This window comes from Pelecanus crispus, chromosome 5, assembly GCF_030463565.1.
Source record: "Pelecanus crispus isolate bPelCri1 chromosome 5, bPelCri1.pri, whole genome shotgun sequence".
Lineage (NCBI taxonomy): Eukaryota > Metazoa > Chordata > Aves > Pelecaniformes > Pelecanidae > Pelecanus > Pelecanus crispus.
In genome coordinates, this window is record NC_134647.1 from 59269754 (window position 1) to 59296729 (window position 26976).

Consider the following 26976-nt stretch of genomic DNA (forward strand, 5'->3'; position numbering starts at 1 on the left):
ATTTCTCTGCCATTATCTGCCAAGAGTTCTTATCTCTTTTGCTGTCACTTTATAACAGGGTCCTCTTATCAAGCTGTACAAAATCACGTGACGGTGCCAAACCTATCACAAGTTCCAATTCTTCTGATTAGAGACTATCATGAAATGGGATACATGGTTTACAGCAGGTCACTAATGCTGGAAAAAGTACAGAGTCCACTCAAAGACATGCTTGTTACTTTCTGAATTCTTGGACAATTTTTTTTTGTTGTTGTTCATCACGCCGACTTTCACTGAAGGTTATTATAGCCTGGGTCTCAAGGCCAGAAAAGTTTACAGGCTGTACTCCATGCTGTACACCTTGCACCCAAGGGTACTGTATATTTACACCTAACAATGTCTTCTGGTTCCCACACAGCCATCATACAGGAATCTATAAAACATGGACTTACATCAGTTGGTAAGTAAGTTTTCTAACTGTTTTGAAGACTCTGCATAAATGTATTAGACTTGCGGCTGTCCAAACTGAAAAAAACATTACAATTGGGCAAGGCAACAAAACTGATTAATTTGCACGTGTATTTTAGGTGAAAAAATAACTTTATGATACAATATAAAAATGTAAGAAAACAGCTGAAGATTCAGTGAATAACACTTTTCTCCAGAGATAATGTGATTATCAAATATATAACTGGATAATTAATGGTGTGTTTATCTATTACAATTGCCAATAACTGTGAAATTGTGTGTGTGTGTACGTGTGTGCGTGTGTGTATAAACATTTGCAAAAATTAGATTAAAATTGCTTCTGGCCTGACTAGTCTTGTTGAAGAAAACCTTGGAAATGTTTTCAGGTCTTTTCTGTAATATACATGTCAAATGCCGATTCTTTGTTATGGCTAAATAAGCAGATATATCATCAGTCACTGGGCGTGGGCTGGATAATAAAAGTCGGTTAAGACTTCAGAGCAGTGAAGAAGTGAATACTTTCAGTAGTATATGGAAACAGCACCCACTCCCCATGAGGAAGCCGGCAGGCATGGGTTGCCCTGGTTTGCAGGTGCGAGGGGCATTGCACACCCAGCTGCCCCAGGCTGCCAGGGCTGCGGCGGCTGCGGCTGAGCCCCAGTGGGTGCCTATCCCTGCCACCCCCCTGCCCTTCTCCTCGCACGTCCTATCTCGGGTCATTCTGCCTCTCACCAGACACCAGGAGCGAGGTGCATTTCCTTTGGCAGGGCGACAGTATCCCCTGCCCTGTCAACTCATGCTGGGGCCGAGAGGGGCTGGAGAAGGCTTGCCAAGGGAAACCCCTCCTTCGTGGAGCTCCTCACAAGCCAGCCCAGCAGCACTGCAGGGTTTTGCAAGGCTGTGCCTCAGCACAGCAGTTTATGGCAAGGATGAAAGAAGGGAGCTTTGGCCCACGTGTGGGAACCAGAGCTCACTCTCCTCCTCTTGCTCCCAAAGTGTGTGATCACATGGCAGGCGAGGCGCTTGCCCTGATGCTGGGTGTGATACGGGCGCCTCGCCATCAAGGGAGGCTCTGGAACATGGGGATGGAGGTCACAGCAACAACTGTGGGAAATAGCCTCAAACATAGCTGAAACCTGATCTTGATCTCCTGGGAGGAGCTGCCGCTTCTCCCAGGGAAGGGAAGGGTGCCCATAGGAATGGCTCCTACCTCGGACCTGGCTGTGTTCCAGACAGCTGGCCCCCAGGAGCTCCCTTCTTACCCTCTTCACCAGCCCTACACCTCCCACACAAGAACTGTGCCCAACACCGCAGCAAGGTTTGCTGGGCTGCAAGTAAAGGAGTAGTGCCCCAGAGATCACACCACCTGGCCTGCAACTGCCTGCCTTCTGGCTTGCTGTGCCTGGTGCCAGCCCCACTCCTGGGTGGGCTCCTGATGCCTCTCCTTGGAGGGAGCCATGCGGACCCTCCAGCAGTGGCATCAGGGTATCCCATCCGCAGCAGTCGGAGGCCTTGCACAGGGTAGTCCCAGGCTGTTGGACATGGCTCTGGCCAGAGTCAGGTCACACCTGGCCAGGAGGGCTCATCCCAGCAAAGCCACAGAGAAGTCAAAGCCAGAGACTCTCTGGTGCTTCTCTAGAGGTGTGGGGTGCTCCTTCACACAGGTCTGTCCCCAGAAACACATGAAAAAGCAGGGAGGGTCCAGTCTCCTAGCTGGGCCTTGCTTTCTTGGGCCTCGCTCTGACTTTTTTTCTTTTTGGCTGCCAAGGAGGGAAAGGTGCTGGAGGAGCCTCTGGTCCTCTCTCCTCAGCCTTCTTCATGGGATAGTAAAATAATAATACATCTCATGTATCTGAAGAGTGGTCACTCAGATAAGGTTTCTCAGCGTGAAAGGATACAAACCAAGGAGAAGGGAAAATAAGACACCCCTATCTGTCATATTTAGACCAACTAAGTGCCATTTTCATGGCTTTCAAAAGACTGGCAGGTCTGGGTTCCCTAAATCATGTGGATATGAGAAACAGGTTTGTGTGAGACATAAGTTAGCAAAGTGCTGTTGTCACCACACCTCCAAAATGCATTCATACATGCATTGTATCACAGACATACCAGGACAGATTCGCAAAGCATGGCCCGGAAAAAGCAGGTCTAAATCCTGTGAAACTCTCTGAAATCCTGTGTGCTCTGGGTCAGGGGGAAGATTCTGCCCTTGCGTGACACTGCACAGTCAGAGCCCGTGGTGGCATCCCTGAAAAGCACATCTAACTCGGCATTGTAAACTGATCACTGCGTAACTGTAAGGGTTAAATGTAACCGGCACCACCCTGCAGGCCTCTGCTTGGAGGTGGGGGGAACCAAATAGGAAGGAGCTGGATTCTGTTCTTATTTGCACTTGGAGAGTAATTCTTTGGAAGGAAAAGCTGTCCTCCCAGGGTATAAGTACAATCAGCAGCAGGGCCAACTGCTCTTAAGAGTAAATCCCATCCCTGGACTTTCACTTTTGTCCAGTCCTTCCCAGCGCCTCCTTCACTTCTTCCTCTCTAACTGGAGGCAGAGTGGGTGGGCTTGTGAGGGCCTGCCATGGCCTCCGCCGCCCCGACCCTGCCAGCCCCTCAGGCCAGGGGCACTTGCTGCTTCCCACCACGGAGGCTGAGGTGCCCTTGTTGGGGAGCACCTGCTCTGCAGACACGCATCCGGTGCATTCCCCCATCCGGCGATAAGTTAGTTTTCGGACTAAGTCAGTGACGTGCCACAGCAAGAATGACTTCACTTTCTCCCAGCGAGGAGGACTTTCTCCCAGCGAGGAGGGCTTCCTCCAGCTCCCATGAATGCAAATCAGACTCCACCGATTTAAATAGCAGCGGACCTGTCCCTTGGAGGGCAAACACAACCAGCCTGGAGCTGGAGTGTGAGTGGGCACTACCCTCTGTTGACACCTGCTTTTAGGCTCACAGTCATATAGTCAGGGGCAGCTGGAATTCACAAAATCTTAATAGTAGGTCCTATCTTCCAGATGAAGAACATCCTATGGACTTACGAAAATTTTTGTGGAAGTGCCATGATTTTTTTTCTTCTACAAGGTTCCAGGGCAATACAGAGCTACTTGACTAGTTTTATTTTTCCTCTAATCAGCCTCTTGTCTTAGTGTCCTCAGGGACACCATGAAATTTTTATAAGCATTAGCCAAGATTATTTAACAGAAATAACTGTTTCATTAACTTGAAAAATGGTTATATAAGAGGAAAAATAATCTACTTCTAGTGCCTTACAGTGAAATTTTTTGGCTTGTGAAATACTTACCAACATCTTAATTTTAATGTATGTCCTCAGGCAGTTTACAGTATTATAATTAGGGCTCTTGAGTTTGGCAAGGTTTGTTTTTCTGTGTTATTATTATTATTAGAATGCATATAGAATGAAATTTCATATGATTAACAAAGACAGCAAATATTATCTTTAAAGGTTTGGATTAGGATTTTGGCCAGCAATGATGCAGGCAAAGCTTCCAGAGGAGTGAACAGTTTGGGCTGTGTGAGGACTGCAAGACAAGAGCCATAGGTGATTTTTTTTATAGCAGTGAACTTTTGCTGTTATCCTTTACTTTTATCAATTTTCTTCCCATTAAATACTTTTCCCGTCGTTATGCTGCAAATGAGCTATCTACAGAAGGGACAGTATTAACATTTGCACCCGATTTTTTCCAGTTAGTCTGATTTTAAATACCCAAATACATGAGGCAAAGTAACAATGATGACGCCTGTGGTCTCCAGAGGGAAACCTCCAGCGCTGACAAAATGCCTCCAGCCACTCGTCTGTGTGGGTAATTTAAAGGTCAGCTCTCAAACTTGTCTTCATATAGGGTGAAAGGGAAGAATTATCTGCAGCAAGAGTTGCGTTTGCCTGCAGTGTGGGGAAGACTGTTACAACTTCTTATACCAGATTATTATTAAAGTGTCTAGAGTTCGCTCACATATTACACAAGTACATTAGATATATTACATGCAACCTTATATATTAATTTATATTAATATGTATTAATACATTCTTACATACAATGAACAGACATGCATACGTACACAATCCTTATCAAAATTTCTCAGTATAAACTATGCCTAGTTTATCTTCTCATGGTTTGTTTTATGATTCTATGCTTATGTGTGGAGAAATCTTATATGAGATAGGTAGAGAGGGATATATATGAGCCTACGCTTTTTTTCATTATAAAGATCAGCTACTAAATTATTTTTACATAAAGTTTTCCAAGCTTCAAAACATAATTATTGGGGGGGGGGGGGGGGGGGGAAGAAGCAGACCTAAAACATCTTTTTTTTTCCACCAGCAGATCAAGGTCAGTTGCCTCACCAAAAGAAATTTCATTTTTAAGCCTGTCTGTGCAGGATAGAAATCAATTATCTCTTACGATACAGAGACCGGCGCTCAGCCCTGACAGGAGCCTTGCTTTATATACAAATATATTTGGAGCTACATTTCCAGACCAAGCTCTAGCTTTTGCAACCAGACGTCCCACACTCGGCTCTAAAAGGGCAGCACAGGCAGAAACAAAAGAGCCTCGTCAGAAAAGTAAAATTATCAGTGTCGGAAAGGGGCGGTGGGTTCGCGGGGGAGCGCCGGGGCCGTCCGCGGTGCCCCTTCGGGCCTGCCCCCGCCGCGGCTCCGCTTCTGGGCGGGCCGGCGCGGGAGAGGGGGCCCCTCGGCTCCTTCTGTCGGGCCGGAGCTGGAGAGGGGCCCTGGGATTCACCTCCTCGCCTCCCGTTTAGGGAGGGGGAAGCCGCCGCCCCTGCAGCAGGCAGGAGCGATGGGAGCGAGCACGTGTGCCCGTCGCGCCCTTAGCGGCAACAGGTCCGAGCAGTGCGGGGCTGGAAGGCGTTTTCCCTACGGAGGTCATTAATTTATCGGGGGGGGGGGGGGGAAGGCAGAGTTCCTTCTTGAGCAACTGGCTCTTTAGCTGTCCTAATGGATAAAGGCTGCCGTGTGAAAAAGGCTGCGGTTCGCCGCTGACGCTGTTAATCCAGGGAACCCCTCCCGCAAACTCTGGGCAGGGCTCGCCGCCTCCCCAAGGGCACCCGGGGGTGCCGCAGCTTTCGCCCCCCCTCCCCCCCCGCCCTTCCACGCCTTCCAGTGTGTTCAGCAAAATCTCCTTCGGCAAGCCGCCTTGCCGAGAGAAATGGCTAACATCCCCTGCCCCCGGCCCCGCGGGAGGGAGCGCGCCCCGAAGCCGGGGCGATGGGCACCGGGCAGCGCGGCGACCGGCGCCCCGACCCGGGCGGGCCGGAGGAGACAGCGGCAGGACGAGGTGAAGTGTTACGACACCTCACTGATGACTCACTTAGCAATAAAAGAAAGGCAATCACAGCGATGCTTTGCCACCCGCTTGGCCCGGCGCACTCCTCCACTCCGGAGTCTCCTGCATCACGCTGCTGCCAGGTGTTTATAAGGCAGCAGCGCATTCCAGCGTGCAGCAGAAAGCTTGGCCGGGCTTTAAAAATAGCTTCTCGGTCAATAATTGACTGTTTGGAAATGGTTCTCTATTTCGGACCAGAGAGGATCGACACCTCCGCAAGGCAACAGTGAATGATTCGCAGCAGAAATAAGGCAACAGGCTTTGCAAAGCGATCCTCTGTGGTGTGCGTTTTATACAGAAAGTAGTTCAGCCTGAAGCACCCACTCTGTTTTGCTGAAAGTGGATCAAAAGGGGGGAAAAAAGGGGGGGAAAAAGTATATTTTTGTAGTTTTTTGGTCCCCCCCCCTCCAGTTCTCTAGAGGGGACAGTTTACTTTCTAAAGCCTGAGCTGGAGGCACTAACAGCCTCTGCTCAAATGAATCCCTAGGAAGTAAAAGCAGTATTTCCTCAGCAAAGTGATGAGAGGAGCCCGCTGGCTACGGGATTTGAAAGGTTTCGAGGTACTCTCCCCTTCGTACTGTAGGGGTGATCTGTTTATGACAAGGAGCGGAGGGGGTAAGACGTGGGGTGAAAGGGAAAAGAGAGACAGAAGGAGGAGAGGAGAAGAGAGGAGAGGGGAGAAGAAGAGAAGAGAAGAGAGAGAAGAAAGAGAAGAGAAGAGAAGAGAAGAGAAGAGAAGAGAAGAGAAGAGAAGAGAAGAGAAGAGAAGAGAAGAGAAGAGAAGAGAAGAGAAGAGAAGAGAAGAGAAGAGAAGAGAAGAGAAGAGAAGAGAAGAGTAAGAGAAGAGAAGAGAAGAGAAGAGAAGAGAAGAGAAGAGAGAAAAAGAGAATAAATGGGGGGAAAAGGCGAAGCGGGGGGTGGTTGGGGAGAGTAGAGCAGAGCCTCTATTGGATTTTTCTGGTGTAAACAGTCTCGTAAAGTTGGGCGTGAGAGGTGTGTGAGGTGAAGCGGCAAACTCGCGTTAGAGACTTTCCCAGCCGCAGAGGGGGCCAGTGCCCGCCGCGCTGCCACCCGCTGCCTTCTCCGGGGCATTTCCCGGGGCCGCGCCCGCCTGTGCCCGGGGCCGCGCCGCTCCGTGCCCGGGGCCGTGCCAGCCTGTGCCCGGGGCCGTGCCAGCCCGTGCCCGGGGCTGTGTCGCTGCGCCGGGACAGGCTGCGTGGCCGCCACCCTCTCCCCGCGCCTGGCTGAAGCCACCGGCTTCGGTGAGCGATTGCTCAGAGCGGCTCTGGGCCGGCGGCAAACGGGAATGCTCAGCGGGAGAGGAAGGGGGACAGGACGCGTATTTCTCCCCTTCTTAAATACTTCCCTCGAAGCCTTTTTGATCGGCTTTGGATTTAGACTTCGCAGCAGAAAAGTTTCAGTCTTCCACTTATTTAGTTCTTCCATTTGCTTCTGCGAAGTTTGTCTTTAACGTTCCCCCAAAAAAGTTCCCTCCTGCTAGAGTTTGCTTGCTGGGAAGATAAATCAAACCTTCTCCGGGACACTTTCCGACACAAAGCTAGAAGGGAGCGTGCTGTTTGTTGCTCATAGAGCAGACCCTCCAAGTTGGAAATGTCTCTGCTTAGGGAAAAAGGCTTTGAAATTTGCCCAGCTTCTGTGGCCTCTCTGAAACTCTGAGAAATTGGAGCTTGCCTTGAAATATCATCACACAGAACCCTCTACCTTGAAAACAAAGAGATGGAAGAAGCTTCAGATTATTTAATATTAGACAGTGGGTTTTTTAAATGTAAATGTACATACATTTAAATAGGGAAGTATAAAATATTCCAGGTCTTGCTCCTTCTACTAATCAAGGCTGCTGGAGGCTCCCCGAGCCATCATTTTTTATAATTGTAATTACACGCGTCAATCAAGACCTTCAGGCAAAGTCAGAACAAGGCAGGCAAACTCGGGAGAGAAATCACATTTCAAAAAAAAGTTTGGAGAACTTAGCAAGGAATGGAGAAGAGATTAGAAGAGAGGGTAATTAAGGTTGCTCAAGGCTATCGTGAGAGCTAGAACTCCATGTTAAATTAAATGTAGCCACAAGGGACCAGGTATCATTCATGATATGCACTGCCCTAAACTGTTACCTCGGAGAAATGTGGATGCGTAATAACCACTCCGAAGTATTTTCATCCACAGCGATAGCTCGCGGAGTGGCTTTGCCGTGTACAGTTTGAACTCTCTCCAAACCCTTCCCCGGCGGAATGACATTAAGCCCCCGAGTAGGAGCGGAGCGCCCGGGACGGGTGCTAGGGCCGTGCCCGACGGGGAGTGCGGGCCGGGGAGAGCCGGCCCGGCCGGGGCCAGCCGCCGGCGGGGACAAGCGGCCACCCCGGGCGGGCTGCCCGCGGGGCCCGCAGCCCTCCTGGCCCCGGCTGCGCTCGGGCCGGTTTCGCCTGCCCTGCCCGGACGCGGGTTTTCCTTTCCCCAGCTTTCGCCTAAAACGCGGGCGCCTTGCCCGGAGCAGCAACAACGAGAGCGGCGGCACGGAGCGCCCCGGCGGGGCGTCGCCCGGCGGCGTGACCCACCCGGCGGCGAGCGGGAGGGAAGGGACCGGCTCTGCCCCCGACGGAGCCCAGCGGGCTGCGGGAGCCAGGTCCCGCCGATGCGTACTAAACTTCCCGCGGTCTGCTGTACACGCCGCCGGAGCGGTGCTCTGCCAGCGCTTCTCCTGCGGGAAGGGCTGCGGGGAGGCGCAGCTCCTCTGCGAGCCGCCCCGGGTTCCTCTGGCCACCCGTCGGGCCAGCAGCAGGCTGAAGCGCTCCGGCTGCAGGCTCGCAAAGGCCGGCGGGCCGCGGCCCCGCCGCGCCGCGGAGAGCCCCGGCCCGCAGCCCCGACCCCCCCCCCCTCCCCGGCGGGAGCCCGCGGGAGCCGAGCGGAGCCGCCGCTGCGCTGCGGCCGCCGCCAGTGCTGAGCCGCCCGGGCTCAGCGCAGGGCGATGCTACACGGCGACGCCTGCCAGAGGGGTTGTTTGTAATTAATGCACCCGGGAACAACTTCCCAAGGGGCGAGACGGGGTCTCAGCCCGAGCTACTTCTGCCTAGAGACCAGGGCATTCCCTCGGGATGGTTTTCAGCCACCCCGCCTTAGCCATGGAGCTGGCCGCTCCCGCAGCTCGCCATGTTGCTGTGCTAAAACTTATTGGCAGGCGAACTGCTAAACTGTGAAATTACAACTTGAGAAGTAACGTGTTTGATGTAGATCAAGAGCTCTCCTGCTCGCCCTCCCGCCCGAAGGGGAATGGGCAAAAGGTGAGACTGGAAGGAGCCCGAAAGGTCCGAGCCCCTCTGCGCGTTGTGTCCATCCCTAAAATATCAAACCCTGCACGGAGAAGAAAGAGACGTTTTCTACTCCGGTGGTGCTGGCGTTGGGTTGGCTGAGGATCTGCGCTGAATTAAGCAAAGGTCTTGTCTTCCAGTTACTGGATGCGAAAAGTTTAAACTGGCTAGGAAAGAGCACAGCCGAGTCCGCTCTCTGCACGTGGAGGGCTTGTCCCACCGCTGGTCACCTTGCGACCATCACAAGTATTTAATAAGTTACAACAAGGGTCAGTTTTCACAAACTCTGTCCCAGCCGATGGGAAATGCTATACCTTGCGCTGGAGACAGTTCCGCGCCTCACTTTCAATCGGAAGCAATTTTCACCGCCAAATATTTTCAGCTCTTAATATACACAACGGAGATTAAAGTGGCAGAGGAGCACGGGCAGCCGAGCGCGCGGGCGGGGGGGTCGGATGCTTTCAAAGGTGCAAATACCGCTCATCCCACACCGCCAAACCTACGCGCTGCGGTGGGAGCGGCGCGGAGCCCCCCGGACGCTCCCGGTGCGGAAAGGGCGGGCAGGGCAGCGGGGGCGGGCAGACCCCCGGCCCGGCCCGGCCCTGCTCTCCGGGCGGCTCGGCACCCCGCCGCCCCCGGGCCCCCCGCCGCGCCGCGGGGCCGCCCGGCTCTCGCCGCTGAGGCACCCGCTGCGAGAAACGAGTTCTTTGGGACAGCTTGGAAACGAGTGCCGCTGGCTGCACCGTGAGCCGGGGAAGGGAGGCTCTTGCTCAAGCGACGGTTCTGCCAGGGCATTGGCTTTTGTGCAAACGGTGCGACTGGCACCGACGGATTTCGCAAGAAGTTTAGCGAAGGGAGACCGAAAAAGCCAGAATAGGTACAGCGAGCTCAAGCGCGGCTCCCGCCGGCTTTTCTCAGGCTCCAGGGCTGCGCGACGGCAACGTGGCCGCAAGGGCTGGGGTTCTCCAAGCGCAGGGGTTGCCGCTGCCTGCCCGCGCCCGCCGGGAGGCAAGGCGAGGGCCGGGGGTCCCGCAGCCGCAGCTGGCCGGGCGGGGGGATCGCCCCGCCGGCCCCCGAGGCAGCTGGAGCGGGGCTGCCCGCCGGCAAGGCGGCACACGGCGGGAGGGAGGGAGGGCCGGCGCAGCCCGGCTCGGCGGGGCTGGCGGCCCGTCGGGCCCCGCCGGGGCGGGGAGGGGCGGCTGCGGCCCAGGCCCCCACCCCGCAGCCCGGTTTCACGACCGGGCAGGGGGTGAGCGCGGCGGGCAAGTGTGTGCACTCCTGCGCGCGTGTGTGTGCGGTGCGTGTGCGTGTGTGTGCGCGGGGGGTGTTGCTCATCCCGCCTCCGCCTTATTGGCTGCAAGGGCGGTGTCGGGGCCCCCCTCCGCCGGAGCCCCCCGCGCCCTGCAGCCCCCGGGCACAGGGAGCGCCTCCCCGCGGGCCCGGGGCTAGAGGTCCCGACTCGGCACCTCCGCACTTGTGGCGGGGGGAAGAGGGGGAGGAGGAGGAGGGAGGAAGGGAGGAGGGGGACGGGGGTGGGAACCCTGTCCAGCAGCACCAGCGGCGGCAGAGCGCTCCTGTGCACTGTGCCGCTCCGCATGGATCGGGGCGCCGGGCTGCCGCCGCGCTGAGCCCCGGGCGGGGCTGCTGCGGGCTCCCGGGGTTCCTCCTTCCTCCCCGGCACCCCCCGGTCTTCCTCCTCCTCCTCTCCTCTCCGCCCCCGCCGCCTGCAGCCCGACTACCGCTCCGCGGCTCCCCCAGCCGCGGGCACCCGGCGGCTCTTCCCGGTGGCCGGGGCCGCTCGGTGCTCCCGCTGCAGCAGGGCAAGGGCTGGCGTGGAGCAGAGGGAGGGAAGAGGAGGAGGAGGGGGAAGAGGCAGCGGCCGCCGAGCGCCCCTTGCTCCAGCTAAATCTGTGCTGCCGTGTCCAGGTGCTGGTGTCGCGGACGGACACGGAGCCCCCAGCCCGGCCCGCAGCCGCCTTGTCATGCTGCCCAAAGTGGAGACGGAGGCCCTGGGACTCGCCCGGTCGAATGGGGAACAGGGGCAGATGCCGGAAAACATGCAAGGTAAGGGGGAAAAGGCACGGCGATCCCCCTCCGCGCCCTCTCGGGCCCCCCTCGGCGAACGGCCCCTTGGTCCTGCCAAAAAAGTTTACGGCTGCTGCCTGCGAGCTCCCCCGCCGCTGCCCGCCCCGCTCCGCGCCCTGCCGAGACCCTGCCTTCGCGGGCCAACTTCCAGCGTGGCTCGGGAGGGCCCCGGGGGCCGGGGCACCAGCGCCGAGGCGACGGCAAGGCCCCGGGGCAGGAGGTGCAACCGCGGCCGGGGAACCGTCAAGCATCTGGCCGGGGAAGCCTTCCCCGGGGTGCAGACGCCCCGCCGGTCACTGCCTGGGTACACCGGCCCCGCTGCAGATCCGGGGGGGCGGGGGGGGGGGGGGGGAGGGGGCTCGGTCTCGTCCCCCGTCCGCGCAAAACTGGCTCGAAGTTTATGGCAGGGGGTGTTACGCAGGGAAGTCCTGCCGAGCACCCCGTGTGCCACACAGCGTCCCGAAACGGGGCCCCGAGGGCTCTGCCCCGCGGGTGCGGCGCCCGCGGGCACAGCGCAGGTGGCAGCGGCGGCGGTGCGAAACTTGGCAGCAGAGAGCCCCGACCCCGCGGCGGCTTTGAGCCCTTGCGGCGTGCCCGCCGAGGTAGCGGGATGCCCGAGCTGGGATGGCGCTGGAAATGCCACTGTGGGGCGGGACGGGGCCGCTCCCGGTGCCCTGCTCCGGGCCGGAGCTCTGCGCGGAGGGAGCCGGCGGGGGGTCCCGTCCGAGGGCCGCCGCGGGGGGGGGGGGGGGGGGGGGGGGGGGGGGTCGGCTCCCTGCCCCGGAGCCAGCAGCCCGGTACGAGGGCACTGCCCGCCCCGCCCCGCCCTGCGCGCCTCTCCCGGGGCAGAAACTCCCGTCCCGGCTGCTCTTTCGAAATTATCACTTCTCCTCCCGGGAGCCTGCTGGGAAGCAGGGGCGGGGGTGGGCCCGTGGCCTCGGAGGTGCTGGAGGAGGCTCCGTGCCAGGGCACGACGTTCGGAAAACCCCTGCTTTCCCACTTGGTTTTTCCTGCGAGGAAGGAACTTCGTCCCAGCGCCGGGCCCTGGAGCCGCGGTCGCAGAGGGCAGGGCCGGGCCCTCCTCCTCCTCCGCCTGCGGCCGCCCCCTGTCCGCCCCACGCCGCTGGCAGGCGGCGATCCCCGGCCGTGCCGAGATCGCTCTGGAAACGTTTTCCCGGCGGTGTGCGGGCGGGTTAGTGCCCGCCGCGCTCCCCGGCAGCGGCCTGGCCCCGGCGGAGGGACGCGCAGCTCCCGCGCTCCCAGCCGGGCGCCGGGCCCGGGGGCTTCGGGCGGACCCTGACGGGCCCGGGGGCTTCGGGCGGACCCTGACCGCCCCGGTGCCCCCGAAGTGTGGCAGCCGCGGCGTTACCGGCGAAGAGGCGACATCCTGAGCGGTGCCTCTCGCCTTGCTCAGGCTGTGCTGGCCGAGCGGATCAGGGGTTTAGCAGCAGGAGAGGGGAAAGCAGCCGGCCCCGCGGTGAGCGGCGAGGTTTCTTTTGGGGAATGACCAGAGCTCTTTGTGGGGGGAGCCCGGCTCGAGTGACCGCGCTCGGTGCCTTCACTGAGCTCGTTTACCCCCCCCCCCCGTCCCCTCCTGACGGCCGGCTCCTCCCCGCCTTTTCCCCGAGCGGCAGAAACTTCAGGCGGCCCCGGCGCGCGGTTTTCCCGCCAGCCCCCGGTACCGGGGGGCGCCGGCTGGGCAGACCCCGACCGCATCCCCCGAGGGCGGCGGTCCCGGGCCGCTACCCCTCTGCCGACCCGCGCCGGCGGGGCTAGAAGGGCCTCCCCCCCCGCCGCCGCGGGACCGCGGGCTGCCAAACGCGGGGGCTCCGGGCAGGCAGCGCTCAGCCCGGGGGCTGGGGCAGGGTGGGAGGGCGAGCTGGCTCGGAGGGGTGGCGGTCACCCCGAGACATCGAGTTTGGGGGGCGCGGAGGACGCTGTTTTAAGCTGGTTTGGCAAGTAAATAACTTGCATCTGACGCGGCGCAAAAGTGCTGGGTCTGTAAGATACAAGTTTAGGCTAAGTAAATATTTGCAGGCTGATGTTGAAAGAAAACTTTAAAGGAAACGAACTGAGTTACTTTAAATACACAAGTGACACGATCTTTTCATTCTGCTTTTTTAAAGCTTGCCCCGATCATTTTCGGATTTAAATGAATTCATTTAGTTTGTGATTCCATAAACTAAGGACTAGGTTAAGGGCATCCTGTAAATATAAATATTTAGAACATAAAACCGAGGAGCTGATGGGGTTTGTTCCACTTGCTAAGCATCATGCAGATTTGCGGTTGATGAAAAGTTGCGTGTCCCCATGCAAGCTGTGTTTTTAAAAATAAAACAACTCCCCCCCCCCCCCCCCCCCAATTTGGAGTGGTGTGTGTAAGTCAGCTTTCTCTCTAGATAAGAACAGTTGCAGAAAATTTGAGTTATTCATGTACATTCTAATTGAGTGTGCTATTTCTCCTTTCCCCAGTGTCTCAGTTTAAAATGGTGAATTACTCTTACGATGAAGACCTTGAGGAACTGTGTCCAGTCTGTGGAGATAAAGTGTCTGGGTACCATTATGGACTTCTCACCTGTGAAAGCTGCAAGGTTCTGTACTAATTACTTTATACAAGCACAAGTACAGCAAAAAAAGTTTCAAATATAAGCAGAAAAAATATTAAACAGATGTATAATAATCTGGCTTATTTCTGATATGTTTCTTGTTACAGTCACGTAAAAAATTAACCACCAAAAAGCTTTAGCATTTAGAAGTCTCTTGGAGAGGTCTCATCTGCACAAATGGAAACAACTTGGACTGTTTTGCATTGTAGTTTTATCGTTGCTTTTAAATATTTTGCTGTTGTGAAGTGATGTAGTTCTAGAACAACTTTCATTCCTAACTGTCCTAAATTATTGATTTTAGTTCATTTATATACATTCATAGTTATTCTGTTCCTGGAGGGTAAAGTAGGAAAAGCATCCTCAATACAGATCAACTTTGCAAAATCTAATGCAGCTTTCTTAAGATTTTTTAATTTCATCTTTCAATATTACAATGTAAATTTCTGTGACTATAATGACCACACACTTTTTTCATACAAACTATAACTGTCAGAGCTCACTTGGCACACAAAGTCGAGTAACTAATGTATGATTTGGTTTAAATCATTCATTCATTTTGAGAATAAAGTGTTTGTAAATGCAACTTATCATACTGGAAGATAAATGTATCTGCATGGTTCTACTATAGTAAAGGGCTTAAATACTTATGAATTTATGACATGTGAAATCTGTCATGTAAAATTTTTTTAAAGTTCTTTATGGTCATTTAAATAGATCACTGTAAAGGAAACTCCTTTGACAGAACAATGCAATTTAAAATATTTAGTTGCATGGAAAAATTAACTTAGCACATTATATTTTCATTAAAAAATAATCAATGAGAAATGAACAACAAGCACTTATTATGCCTCTGGCATGCAGCACTGGGATGTACAGTAGCCAGAGGTACTCTGTATTTCTGTTATCTTTGCAACAGTGTAGCTGCTTATTTAATGTAAAACTACTTTAAAAGGAAGACATTAATAATTTTGCAATGATTAAAGAATACAAAAGGAACTGGTCAGCCTCACTATTTCTGCTAGCACTGTTAGGGGCACAGAGACTATAGCCAGTCTTATCAAGCTTTGACATAAGTCTATAAAACGTAGCGCTCACACAAGAAAACTCCTTTGGAGTCTGGTGGTTTTCTCCTGGGTACATCTCACTGTAATTTAAAATAAGCTATGTAACTTCATAAGTGCTCGAGTGGTATCTGAAAAATATGTTACAATGATTTCCATAAAATAAAATGCTGAAACATGCTATTCAAGCAAAACAGGCTAACTTTTATATCTGTCATACAGGGATTCTTTAAGCGAACAGTCCAGAATAACAAAAGGTACACGTGTATAGAAAATCAGAATTGCCAGATTGACAAAACACAGAGAAAACGATGCCCTTACTGTCGATTTCAAAAATGTCTGAGTGTTGGAATGAAATTGGAAGGTAAGAGCTCTAGTCTTGCTGATATTGTCAACTACACTGTAGACTAATTTTGAAAATGATAGGATTACATATGTTATTACATGTTATTTTATAAAAAAGCTACATATTTATTGTGGTTTTGAAATTACAGTAAAAGGTGACTTTGTATGCTTAATTAAATTGTTGCTGTATAAAAAAAAAATCTAATGAGTAAATGGTAAATCACTAACAACTAGTCAAAACCATAATCCATTTTTTCATATATGTATGTAATCTGGTATTTCAGTATTTTAGAGTTTGTGAATGAATTGATCTAGACAGAATAGTTTTGCAGCTTTTTAAACAGACTTAATTTAGATTAAACATGAAATATGTAAGAAGTGTCCAGATTAGAAAAGAAAAATTAGTCATTGCTATGGAGAGTGATCTGATTTTACTTATATTTTACCTAGGGTTGGTTTTTTATGTATATTCTTCTGACAATAAGGCAGAAAACAGAGAAACAGATAAAAGAAGGGTTTTTCTCACACCGTCTTGCCTTTGAGATTAAGGAACCAAATAATCTCTAAAGTTGTGTCCTATATTTTTGTGATGCTACACCTGAGATGCTATTACAAATGAAAGAGAATAAGGCATTTTGAAGTATACTATTTTACTTCTTTTCACGCTCATGTACAGAGAACAATGAAAAGTGTACAATACCCTTTGAGATAACCAAATGCAAAATCATTATCGACTCGAATTTGAGAATCATACACAGTTCATTCTAACTTTGATATATGAAATATTAAAGTTCAGATTTCACAGCAGATGACATTTCTGCTTGACCAAGGACAAGCTCCTAAATTCTTTATTCTCACAATTGTACTGAAATGGCATGCACCCTAGACGCTTAACCAGGAAAAATCAGGCCATGGAGGGAAACCATAAACCATTAAGGGAACCATAAAGGATAAGACCCAATCACCTGAGCCTGGCAAAGGAAAGCTGTTGATATAACTGAAGATAAACAGAAAAATCAGCCTCTTGCAGTTTGGTAGATTCAATACTGTTCTATTTGCCCACAAGACTGAGCTAGCACTGACACACTGCACTAAACATCCCGAATCACTGCATGTTCCTCCAAATTCAAATAGTACAATAACAGGACATTTGGAATCCTTTTCTCCTTGTTGACATTAAGAATAAGGATTAAATACATTTATCTACTCCTACTTTCAACTCCTCTCAATTGTTGACAATGACACAGGACAAAATTTTGTCTTCTGTGATTACATGCAGTTCATCTTACTTTCTATAGGATTTATACAAAAGCATTTGCAGATCCAATTTGGCTCACAGTTTTTAATTGTAGAATACCTGGGAGCATACTATGTATACAGATTTATACTTAATTACATTTACCAGCATGGTGATTTAATTATTTTAATTTCCTGCATTTTGCTCAAAATCAACATTCAACAGCAGTATTAGCAGCAGCGTTTTCACTACAAATCTAAGCAAAGTACCTGTAATTTTAAAGATACTCTAGAAAATGTACTTTAGCTTCCTTATCCATACATCCATACAACTTCTTTTCCTTTGCTTAGAAAATTGGAAGAACACGTGCTTCCATAATTGTAAATACTTGTGACATTTATATATGTATTTCCCTGATAGCAATATATATAGCCTTAAAGTCTAGTTCATAAATTACCATGGACCAAAAAAAAATCATTAAACGTTAAAGTCCTTATGATAATGTACAGTATTATGCGTATCTAGCATTCATAATAAATTTTTAATGTTCTACTAATCCCTAAGATAAAAAGCTCAAGAACTTAACCTCCAGCAATCTCAGCAGTCTCAACATGTCACCAGGCTGTCAAAGGTTCCTCTTTCAATCTAATTGCCGTTGGCCAAGGTGGGCTTGGTGAGAGCTCCTCACTAGTCCATTACATATATACCACGGTGACAGACACTGCTGTGACAGGGACCACCGGTATGACTCCCAAGGCAGCTGTTGAGGTGGATTTGTTTTAATTGTTTCTAATTCCAGAGATATTACAAGCTAGAACAGTGTCAATAGTTTCTGTTTCACTTCCACCTTCTGTGTGGAAGGCAGCAAGCTGACAGCTTTCTCTCTGCATATTCCAACTGCAGCTAAACATTTCTGTAGAGCTGTTCAGCTAACTAGAAATCTCTTGAAGTTTTACACCAACCTGAACAGAATCATCAAAAGGAAATATTTCCTTTTTGCCAAGAAAAACGTATTCCACTTTGCCACTACTGAACATTTCACAATTTACGTTTCAGATGTTTTGCTGCGGTGGAAGGCAGTAATGGAATGATTATAATGAGACAGTGTGGTCCACTGGATACGTCTCAGACAAATTCTGGACATCAGCCCTTGTTTCTTAATGACATAGTAGCTTGACATAAAACCAAATATACATTGAGATCTCCACATGATCCCATAGCAGGTGTGAAATTCCTGTAGCCAACCATTGTGTTTGTCCCTGTGTCCTAATCAATGTGAAGAGAAGTCCTTCTATGTTAGTAATATATGCATGTGACACTTAAATTACCAGAAAAAAAGTGACATTTGTTAAGTCAAAATAAATCTTTTTCTTTAGGAATAAAAGTGCTATTTTGAATTTGAAAACAAAAAAAAAAAGAGTTATTTTTACGTTTCTGCTCTGTCCTAATGTATGTTTCATTAAAGAATGTTGATTCAAAGTTTTAATTATGATTTACTTCCTCCTCTCCCCTGACAGCTGTGCGAGCTGACCGAATGCGTGGCGGTCGAAACAAGTTTGGACCAATGTACAAGAGAGACAGGGCATTGAAGCAGCAGAAGAAAGCTCTTATCCGAGCAAATGGACTTAAACTGGAAGCCATGACTCAGGTGATCCAAGCAATGCCGACTGACCTGACAATATCCTCTGCAATCCAGAACATCCACTCTGCCTCCAAAGGCCTACCTCTGAACCATACTGCCTTGCCTCCTACAGACTATGACAGAAGTCCCTTTGTAACCTCTCCAATTAGTATGACAATGCCGCCCCATGGCAGCTTGCAAGGTTACCAAACCTATGGCCATTTTCCAAGCCGTGCTATCAAGTCTGAGTACCCTGACCCTTACACTAGCTCACCAGAGTCAATAATGGGCTACTCATACATGGATAGTTATCAAACAAGCTCACCAGCAAGTATTCCACATCTGATATTGGAACTCCTGAAATGTGAGCCAGATGAGCCGCAAGTCCAAGCTAAGATCATGGCATATCTGCAGCAAGAGCAAGCCAACAGAAGCAAACACGAGAAGCTCAACACATTTGGGCTTATGTGTAAAATGGCTGACCAAACCCTCTTCTCCATTGTTGAGTGGGCTAGGAGTAGCATCTTTTTTAGAGAACTTAAGGTAGGTAACAATCTTACATTATATTATCATTCAATCAAGAAAAAAATACTATTTGTTACAATGTACTTCAAGCAAGAAAGTATGGTTTATTTATTTTTTTTCCCCAGGTATCTCATTCTTAATTTATTTAGCTTGAAGTAGGCAGACTATTAGGAGGAGAAACTTGTAGTTGTCTTCCACCTGAGCCTGTAATTAGCTGTAGCAAAGAGATTCAAGTTTCAGCTCAGCTCTTCTGTACTTTACTATTTATCACAACTGTTATTAACCTCCACAGGGCCTTGCATAAATTTTACTGCTTCCCTGTCAGTATTGTTCACTGTCTGGCTTGTATTCAGAGTTGTAAGCACACCATTTACACCATTCTACATTCATTTATGTAATTATTTTACCTCATTTAATAAATGGGGGAACGCCATTTCTGTCCATCTATGTACACTCTTTATATAAGTCCACACTTGGAATATTCACTTCCTCACTGGGATATTATTTTGTGCATTCTCGTGTGTGTAGTTAACCATGAAGGCTGAATCCTAAGCAGAGTATACATAGAACAGAAAACAAGGAGGAAGAAGGTACCTTAAGGACTCCTTTTGGTTCTTGTCACCACTGATACATGGGGGATTCCTTTAATCTAGGTTGGCTACAATGACCTTTAGGCTCTTAATTTTGTTGGAGCACCCAATAAATCCTCATGCACAGCTCTCTGATGGCCAGAAATTCCCCCATTTACATTTCTCAGACTTTTTGTTAAAGCAGTTTTGTGGTCTGTTGTGGTCAGGTCTGAAATTTTAAGCCAGAAATTTGGGATCAGACAATAGAGATAAACTACAGGTTTTAACCACTCTCTTGATACAGAAATTAGCTCTGGAATGAATAAAATATCTTCCGTCTCAGAAAAACCTAAAGATGATGAACTCAAATCACATCTGAATTTCCCTAATATATTGCTAGTTACCGAGTCTCTGTCTGCTACACAGAGACGTTTTTGCCACAACTATTTGCTGCTGAAATCTGTAAAGTTTTGCGACCATCCATAATTTCTTGCTGACTACTGTCAAACTAAGGGGAAAAATAATACAATATCCAAATACAACAATTACTGTGGATGTTCACTGAGAATTGAATCTACATGAATCAAGAGCACAGAAGGGAGATCCCATTAAAAAGCTGCAGTCAGGATGCTTGCCACAACAGTATTTCTGTCATAACCATCATGATGCAGACATATGAAATAAAGCCTGATTACAAAAAAAAGGCAAGCTGTATATGTTGCGTACACAACTCCAACTTCTCTCCAATTTTTCAACAGAATGGTTGCAGGAACCATTAAAAACGCAGTCTATATAAAGAGAAAGAAAGGAGGAATTTTAGTCAGAGGGGAGAAAGAAAATGGATTAAAGAGAGGAAAAGACTGTCACATCTTTGTTTGCTAAGTTGTTTACAATTTTATTGTAAGCTGTAAGCTATAAGCCATGCTACCCATTTTAAATGATTTAAAAATTAAAATTACAAATACGTTGTATTTCCAATAAACTATGTCCTAAATATCAGGGACCAGACCTTTCTACCCATACACTGGGGAGTACTTTAGTCTGGAGTAACCATGTTAAAAATCACTGAGACTTGCAGAACAAGATACTCTTCAGTGTAAGAATTTTTAAGTTATGGTCTGCCTTAAAATTCCAGTTATGATTAAGGTGAGAATATGAAAAAATATTCAAGCAACATTTACTTTTTATGGTTCCATGGCTTAATCTATAAGCAGATTTTATATACTATACTGGGAATAGTTTTAGAGATGGTCTTCACCTCCAGCCTCAGCCTGGATGATATTCTTCAACCAACATGTATTTACTAGTATGGACACGAAAGATGCAGAAATTTGTTTCATGAGAATGCTGACCAACTTCTCCTGGCTCTGGATGTGTATACACTACCATGTACATACAGACTTCTGGAAATACATATATTCCAGAAATTCACTACATATAGCCTTTGGCTAGCGAACTGACTTTCACACATTTTTAGAAGGCATTGGTTTCATCTTAGTATTTGCACTCTTTACATCTTTGAAACTTAGAGTTCAGACAGTTTCATACCTTCTGGCATATCCAGATTTTTTTTTTTTTTTTTTAAATGGAGAAGATGAACTAAACTGCACAGCATTCCAGAACAATAACAACACAGTTGGAAATCCATCCACATCCAATATTTAGGGACCAGATTACACATAATGCTAAGAACTTTAAGCTTCTCAACTTCAAAAAAAATGAGGTGCTCAAAACATGTTTAGATCAGACTCTACTTTAACAGCACCAAGTAACACCATCTCCCTTTGCAGCTGAGAGGAGAGGATCAGAATTAAACAAAGGGTTTCCAAACCTTTCCTGAACACAGCTTTTTTATCCGTCCATGGTTTCAGCTCCTTCTGATCAAGGTAGCAAAACCAGCTATTTCAGATTGCTCCAGAGAACATGAATGCCTGTACGAGAGGGGGAAAAAACCCACCTAAGAATGTGACAGAGAGATTTTAAATGCAGAAAGAAGGGAAAAGGAAATTGTAATAAAGATGCAACTAGATTTTCGAAACAGCTAACTTTGTTCCCTGTCTATACACAGCTGAGAAGTATGTATATGCTTGAGAAGATATTTTCCTATTATTCCTACTTGTCTAAACTTAAACTGAATCTTGAGATGAGTTTCAGATAAGATAGGTGCATTAGCAGATCTCTGGGACTAAAATTTTAGATTACTCAAATAATTAAACAGCAAAAAGGTACAAATGTGGTTTGTATGAAATTCATCATGATTTTGTCATGACAAGTGATGCCTTGCACAACTGTGAGATACTAAACAGCAAGTTTGCAATTCTTTACTGTATCCTTTCACTTCATTCTAAATTTAGTCTTACACATTTGTCTCTTCAATTCATATAAAAGGGCATTTTCCTTTCTGCTACACCTAGAGATTTGTAGCTAGCAGAGTTCAGGAGGGACTGAAAAGGAGAAGGACATGATAAAAAAATGCTGTCCCAGTCCATCAGTGGTTTAGGCCACATTTACCCTAGAGATAATACCAAAAAACCACCAGTGAACTACAATTTTAAAGTTTTCTCTTTTTCTTTCCATTTGGCTGAAAATTTGGTTTTTTTAAAGAGATCTCAAGTGATAACAAACATGTTTTAAAAATTTATTTCATGAAGCATTTATCATCTTATGCTTATCACAATCTTCTCTCTTGTTGCTCTACAAACTGTCAGCACCTCTTTTGGAATGTGTTATACATGTAAGCATGTAAAAGGTAAAAATATTGACTAGGTGGAACTACCTACAGCATGCACTGCATTTTACAGAATTTGACCTGTGTATGAATTTAAGTATGTAATTTAAGGCTAATGCTCATATTTGCTGAGGAGCAGATCCTCCCATCTTCACATTGGGTATCAGAAATTAATGGAAATATTAATGAAGCAAACTAGTAAGGATTAGTAAAAAAGTTAGAGTAAGATCCAAAGCAGCCAGTGGCAATCCAGTAACTTTGAATTAACACCTGCTAAAATATCAAACATCCCTATCTGTCTTGTGAAGTCAGAATACTTTTTAATTAGTAATTACATCATAAATTCTGGGTTTTGACATCACATATTATTTGCTTATTCATAGTGAGAAATGTTTCTGTATAGTTCTTCATACACAGATGAAATAAGAATATGGAGATAACCTCCTAGTAGACTCATGATGGTACTAATAGCAATAGTAAAGAAGGGCTTTGTTTGCTATTCTGGAGTTGTTGAAAGCTCAGTAAATATAAAGTAAGATATATCCATCTTATCCTCAGCTAAGAAAACTCAGGAATGCCCTGGGGATGCTAGATTTGTAGCCAGCTGTCTTAGTCAGGTGAAAGGTCTTCGTACAAAGCCAGAAAGAAAATATTGCAAGAGTTCCTAGAGTCCAAAGGTTACCTGGCCCCAAGAAAGGATGCAGACAGTTCCACTGGACTGGTCTTTCCTCATCAGTCCACATCAGGGAAAATTCAACAACTACTCCCAAAGCTAAGTAATCCTGAACCCATAAAAGCAGTCTCTGCTTGGAGCAGGAAGAAAACAGGACCTGCACTGTAGAACAGTCTTCAGGATACTTTCTCCTGGCTGAGGATCAGAAAATTAACTAAATGTTGATAGTTACAAAAAAGGCACTAAAGGACTTGTGACTCACAAAAAATATTACCCTGACTTACTTGGCTATTTTAGTGAGGATGTCATAGGTCAAAGTACTATGTGAGCACAATCCCATTTAGTGAATGATTGCAGGAAGAGCCAGGGTACTTCATGTTAAAGAAGCTCATCCTAGAACCATTCACTGAGTTTGCAAATTTAGGCCATTCATTGATGTCAGACTGTATCAGTTCTGGGACAGTTTTCTTGCTATAAGTACAAATTTGTCCATGCTTACACTAGCTGCAAATGTGGCCTTCAAAGAAACAATGGTTTAACCACATATCTCAAAAGGACCCTATCTATAGAACTTCTACTGTACCTGGTAACACAGATTTTTTTGGCAGCTAATAAGTGAACACAGGCCTAGTTTTGTGTTACTTATTCCTCATAAGCACAACTGTAGTAGCAGTTTCAAATTATTTCTTCAAGCAGTGCAAACAGTGTGAATAGGATTAACAGAACTCCTGGAGTCTCTTAATTTTTTCTGTAAAATGCATTTAGATAGATATAGTAATATAATACTCAATACATCAGCTTTAATTTCAAATTTCAGTCTCTATGTAATTAAGTATCAATAAATGCATAGAAAGTAAGGAATTACAGTACAGAAATCCAATTATTAAACTTAATTAACACAGAATAGGAAAAAATAAGGTGGTTTGGCGTTTTGTTTGGTTTTGGGTTTTGTTGGGGTTGGTTGGTTTTGGTTTGGTTTTTTTTTGAGAAAAAGTATCAGCAGTAGAATACCTTAAAAGTTCTTCTTCAGGGTGATGAAAGGTTGATATATTATTTAGAGTTAAGTAATCAAAGGTAATTTGATAACTTAAAGTGCTTTTGGACTTTGTAGTATGCGTTTATCAGGACAGGAAATGTAACTAACATAGCTGATGAAATAAAACTTCTGCAGTGTTCTTTCAATCAGGGAAGCTGCCAGAAACTGAGGTCCAGGACTTCCTTTAATATCAGCAATCAGATTAGTTAATATGTTGTCATGTATAGCTGTTGATTTTTAGTCTGGCTTAAATGTATCTGGATTTTAAAAAAAAAAAAAAATCACGTATTTAAAAAATGTTGGGAAAGGGAAAAGTATTTCTCTTACACAGCCAACTAATTCTTTGCTTTAGAATCATTAATTTCATAAATAGTAAAATCATTGCTACAGAAAGAAGCCTTAGCAGAGAAACCAGGGCTTAATGAAGCATGGCTTTATACCTGCCACCTAGCTGAACCTTGTAGGGGAACACTGTTAGAAGTTAACTTTATGATCTTAGAAGTTAACTTCATGATCTTCTGCTGGCTCTCCTCCGAACAAAGGATGCGACTAAATGCTGTATTTCAGCACACAGGCATGTAATTTTGCAGCCTTTCTAAACAGTTTGTTTATTGCTAAGCCTCTGGCACTTTTCCAGGGGAAAAGAAGAAAGATGACATTCTCTTACTCCCATTCATGTCGGAGCTGGATACTTCAGTTTCACTCTGCCATATGATGTTATCACCTCTGATAGCCGGAGACTGAGTTCAGTCACTCTGGATTTAGTCATTTTTCCATCTAATACCCAATGTTCAGCATCATGCTGAGACTAAGAACCATGCCCCACGTAGGTGGTTTTTTGAAAGACTGCCACTTCTATTGAGTGGAACTGCAGTCACCAGCTCACCGCAGCAAACTTACCCAGGTTCCCATGAATAGCCGTGATGCAATAACAATGTCTTGTTACTTATTATCAGAGAAAATTTGAGCAAGTAACATTTCCAAAAGCTGTCCAGCTCATCCTAATGCTAGTGACAAGCAGAGATATAATAGGCTGTAGTATGGACATGGGGAATTATATAGCTACAGCCACTCCTGTGACACAGATTGAAGCAGACACTGCAGCCTTGATGGGAGGGAAGAGCCACACTTGCATGTTCACCTGTGAGTTCGAGGCAGTTGTTAAACTGTAATGTTAAACTTCTGTTTTGTGTAATTTTTTTCCTTTAAAGCATAAGTTTATAATTTAGGTTTGGCAATTGTCAGCAGTAACAGTAGAAAGAATACTTGGGTGCCAAGTATTTATCAAAATGATTACCAAACATAGTATCACATTGCTGTAGGGCAAGATGAAAAAAATAGTGCTCTTTAGATCTTGCATGCTGTGTCTAGTCCAGAGATATTAAAGTGAATTCTAATGATGTCTGCTGTACTGGCTAAGAAACTGAACAGTGAATGCTCAGCCAGGTTAACATAATCTACAATATTTCCAGACTACTGTTTTTTAACTGCTGCAAGGATTTGCTCTTTTTGCCAAATGATGGAGAGAGCTTTGCACATTAAAAATTAAACAATTCCAGCCTCTTGGAAAATCGTAGCTATGTTTCCTGGCTTTGCTTAAGAAAGCCACAGTTTTATTGGTAGAATGATAGATCTTCAATTGCAAAGAACTCAATTTTTTGCAAGTTTCTGCCACAAAAATAAGCCATTTTTCCCCCTGCAAATTATGACATTTCTTACAACCAGGCAGTAAATCTTACTACAGGAAGAGAACTTGTTTCATTCAGATCCAGCATTTTTGTACAATACCCATATCATTCAAATCCAGCACTTGCGTACGATACCTGTATGATATTTCTGTTGTATGGGATGGTTCCCAGTTACAGCAAAAGTTTGCCTCTGTAAATCTATCAAGGCTGTTCAGATTTAAGGATGTTCTTCTGTTAAACCTCTAGCCTTTAGGATCCCCTATAATAAGGATGAAATCCTAGCCATATTGAAGTCACTCACAGACTTCCTATCAGCCCTGCTGAAGCCCTATAATATAAATGGATGTTATTCTATACTTTCATATGTAGAGGTAAGCTGCTCCAGATCAAGGGATGATCATCTTTGTATATGCAGCACTGCAGGGTCAATAGCTCACATAATCCAGTCAGCTCTAGGGCTGAAAAATGCTGCCAAATTACAAGAAAAGCAGAGGAAAGTGTGATTTATGAAGAAAGATTAAGAGATCTGAATATTCATAGCTTGATGAAGCAATGAATACAACCATATGGCAGCCATGTAGAAGCACAACATCTGGACAAAACAAATACCTTGGAGAGTGAGGAACTGTATTCTACCTGTAGTAGCACCAATAAGATGCTTTTCACAATATTCAGTGTTCGGACTCATTATTGGAGAGAAGGCCTAAATCTGAGAGCTTTCAAATTGTACTGTAAATTGTAAGAGCACTCAGAACACGTTGGACGCACTGTACAGCTATATAGGCACAGGAACATACTAGAGGACTCAAGTATTTTCCATTTCCAATTTTAAAATTATTATAAAATTGAGTTTCAAATAGAGGGAGTAAAATCAAGAGGCAGACTGCACTTAAACATCTATCTAGTATCTCTCTACTTCCAAACTTTAGCCAATATGCATTAATAAGTAGATTTTCAGACTTCTAAAATAGAACAACCCATCTATTGCCAGGGAAGCATGTCGGTTTTATGCTAGCCAAAAACTTAGCCATAGATTTATTTTTCTTGTTTTTGGTCATGCACTGAAACTATCATGGTTTGCTCTATGTCATAGCCTCAAGTTACAAGACTACTACAAGTAAAATGAAGCAAAGAAAAATTTCATGCACTGGAAATAAAATCCAGTTGCTTATTCCCCTCACCCCCCATAAGCCAATATGCAAAAATAGCAACCTCAAGAAAGGGTGAGTTTTAGTACTAGAGGAAAAAATGTTTCAAAGATTAGTTTAAACCTGAGTGCAATTCAAGAAATATCCAAATGAATGATAAACATTTAGTTTGAACTCCATTACAGCCAATGTGAAGACGGTGGCAATGTAGTACTCTATTAAATGAGTGCAGTACAGATCTTTTAGTGAAGTGACACATAAAGTAGCTATTTAATCCCTCCCATTTTTCCCACATCTGGCTGGAAAGAGCAGTTGAAAGCAAACTGAAATGTAATATCACTATCTTTAGGCCAGCTTTTAACTGTTTTCTGATTTATTTTTTTCCCCATAATAAGAAAACTCTTAATTATCAAGTTTCACTTCAACTCTGAATAAAAAGCACAGCGTTATTCAGAGTTAATGCTGGCTAAATCACAACACGCTGTCTTACTCCATTATAAAATTGATTTGAAACGTTTGCTC

At 46.8% G+C, this 26976-nt stretch overlaps 1 protein-coding gene across 1 annotated transcript in view; it reads left to right on the forward strand.

Moving 5' to 3' along the window:
- Positions 1-375: 375 nt before the first annotated feature.
- NR5A2 (nuclear receptor subfamily 5 group A member 2) overlaps positions 376-26976 on the forward strand; it is a 97082-nt gene continuing 70481 nt past the window's right edge. The window contains exons 1-5 of the mRNA XM_075710976.1: positions 376-439; positions 11059-11196; positions 13690-13808; positions 15107-15248; positions 17984-18630. Coding sequence (XP_075567091.1) covers positions 376-439; positions 11059-11196; positions 13690-13808; positions 15107-15248; positions 17984-18630 — 1110 coding nt within the window. The remainder of the gene's footprint in view (positions 440-11058; positions 11197-13689; positions 13809-15106; positions 15249-17983; positions 18631-26976) is intronic.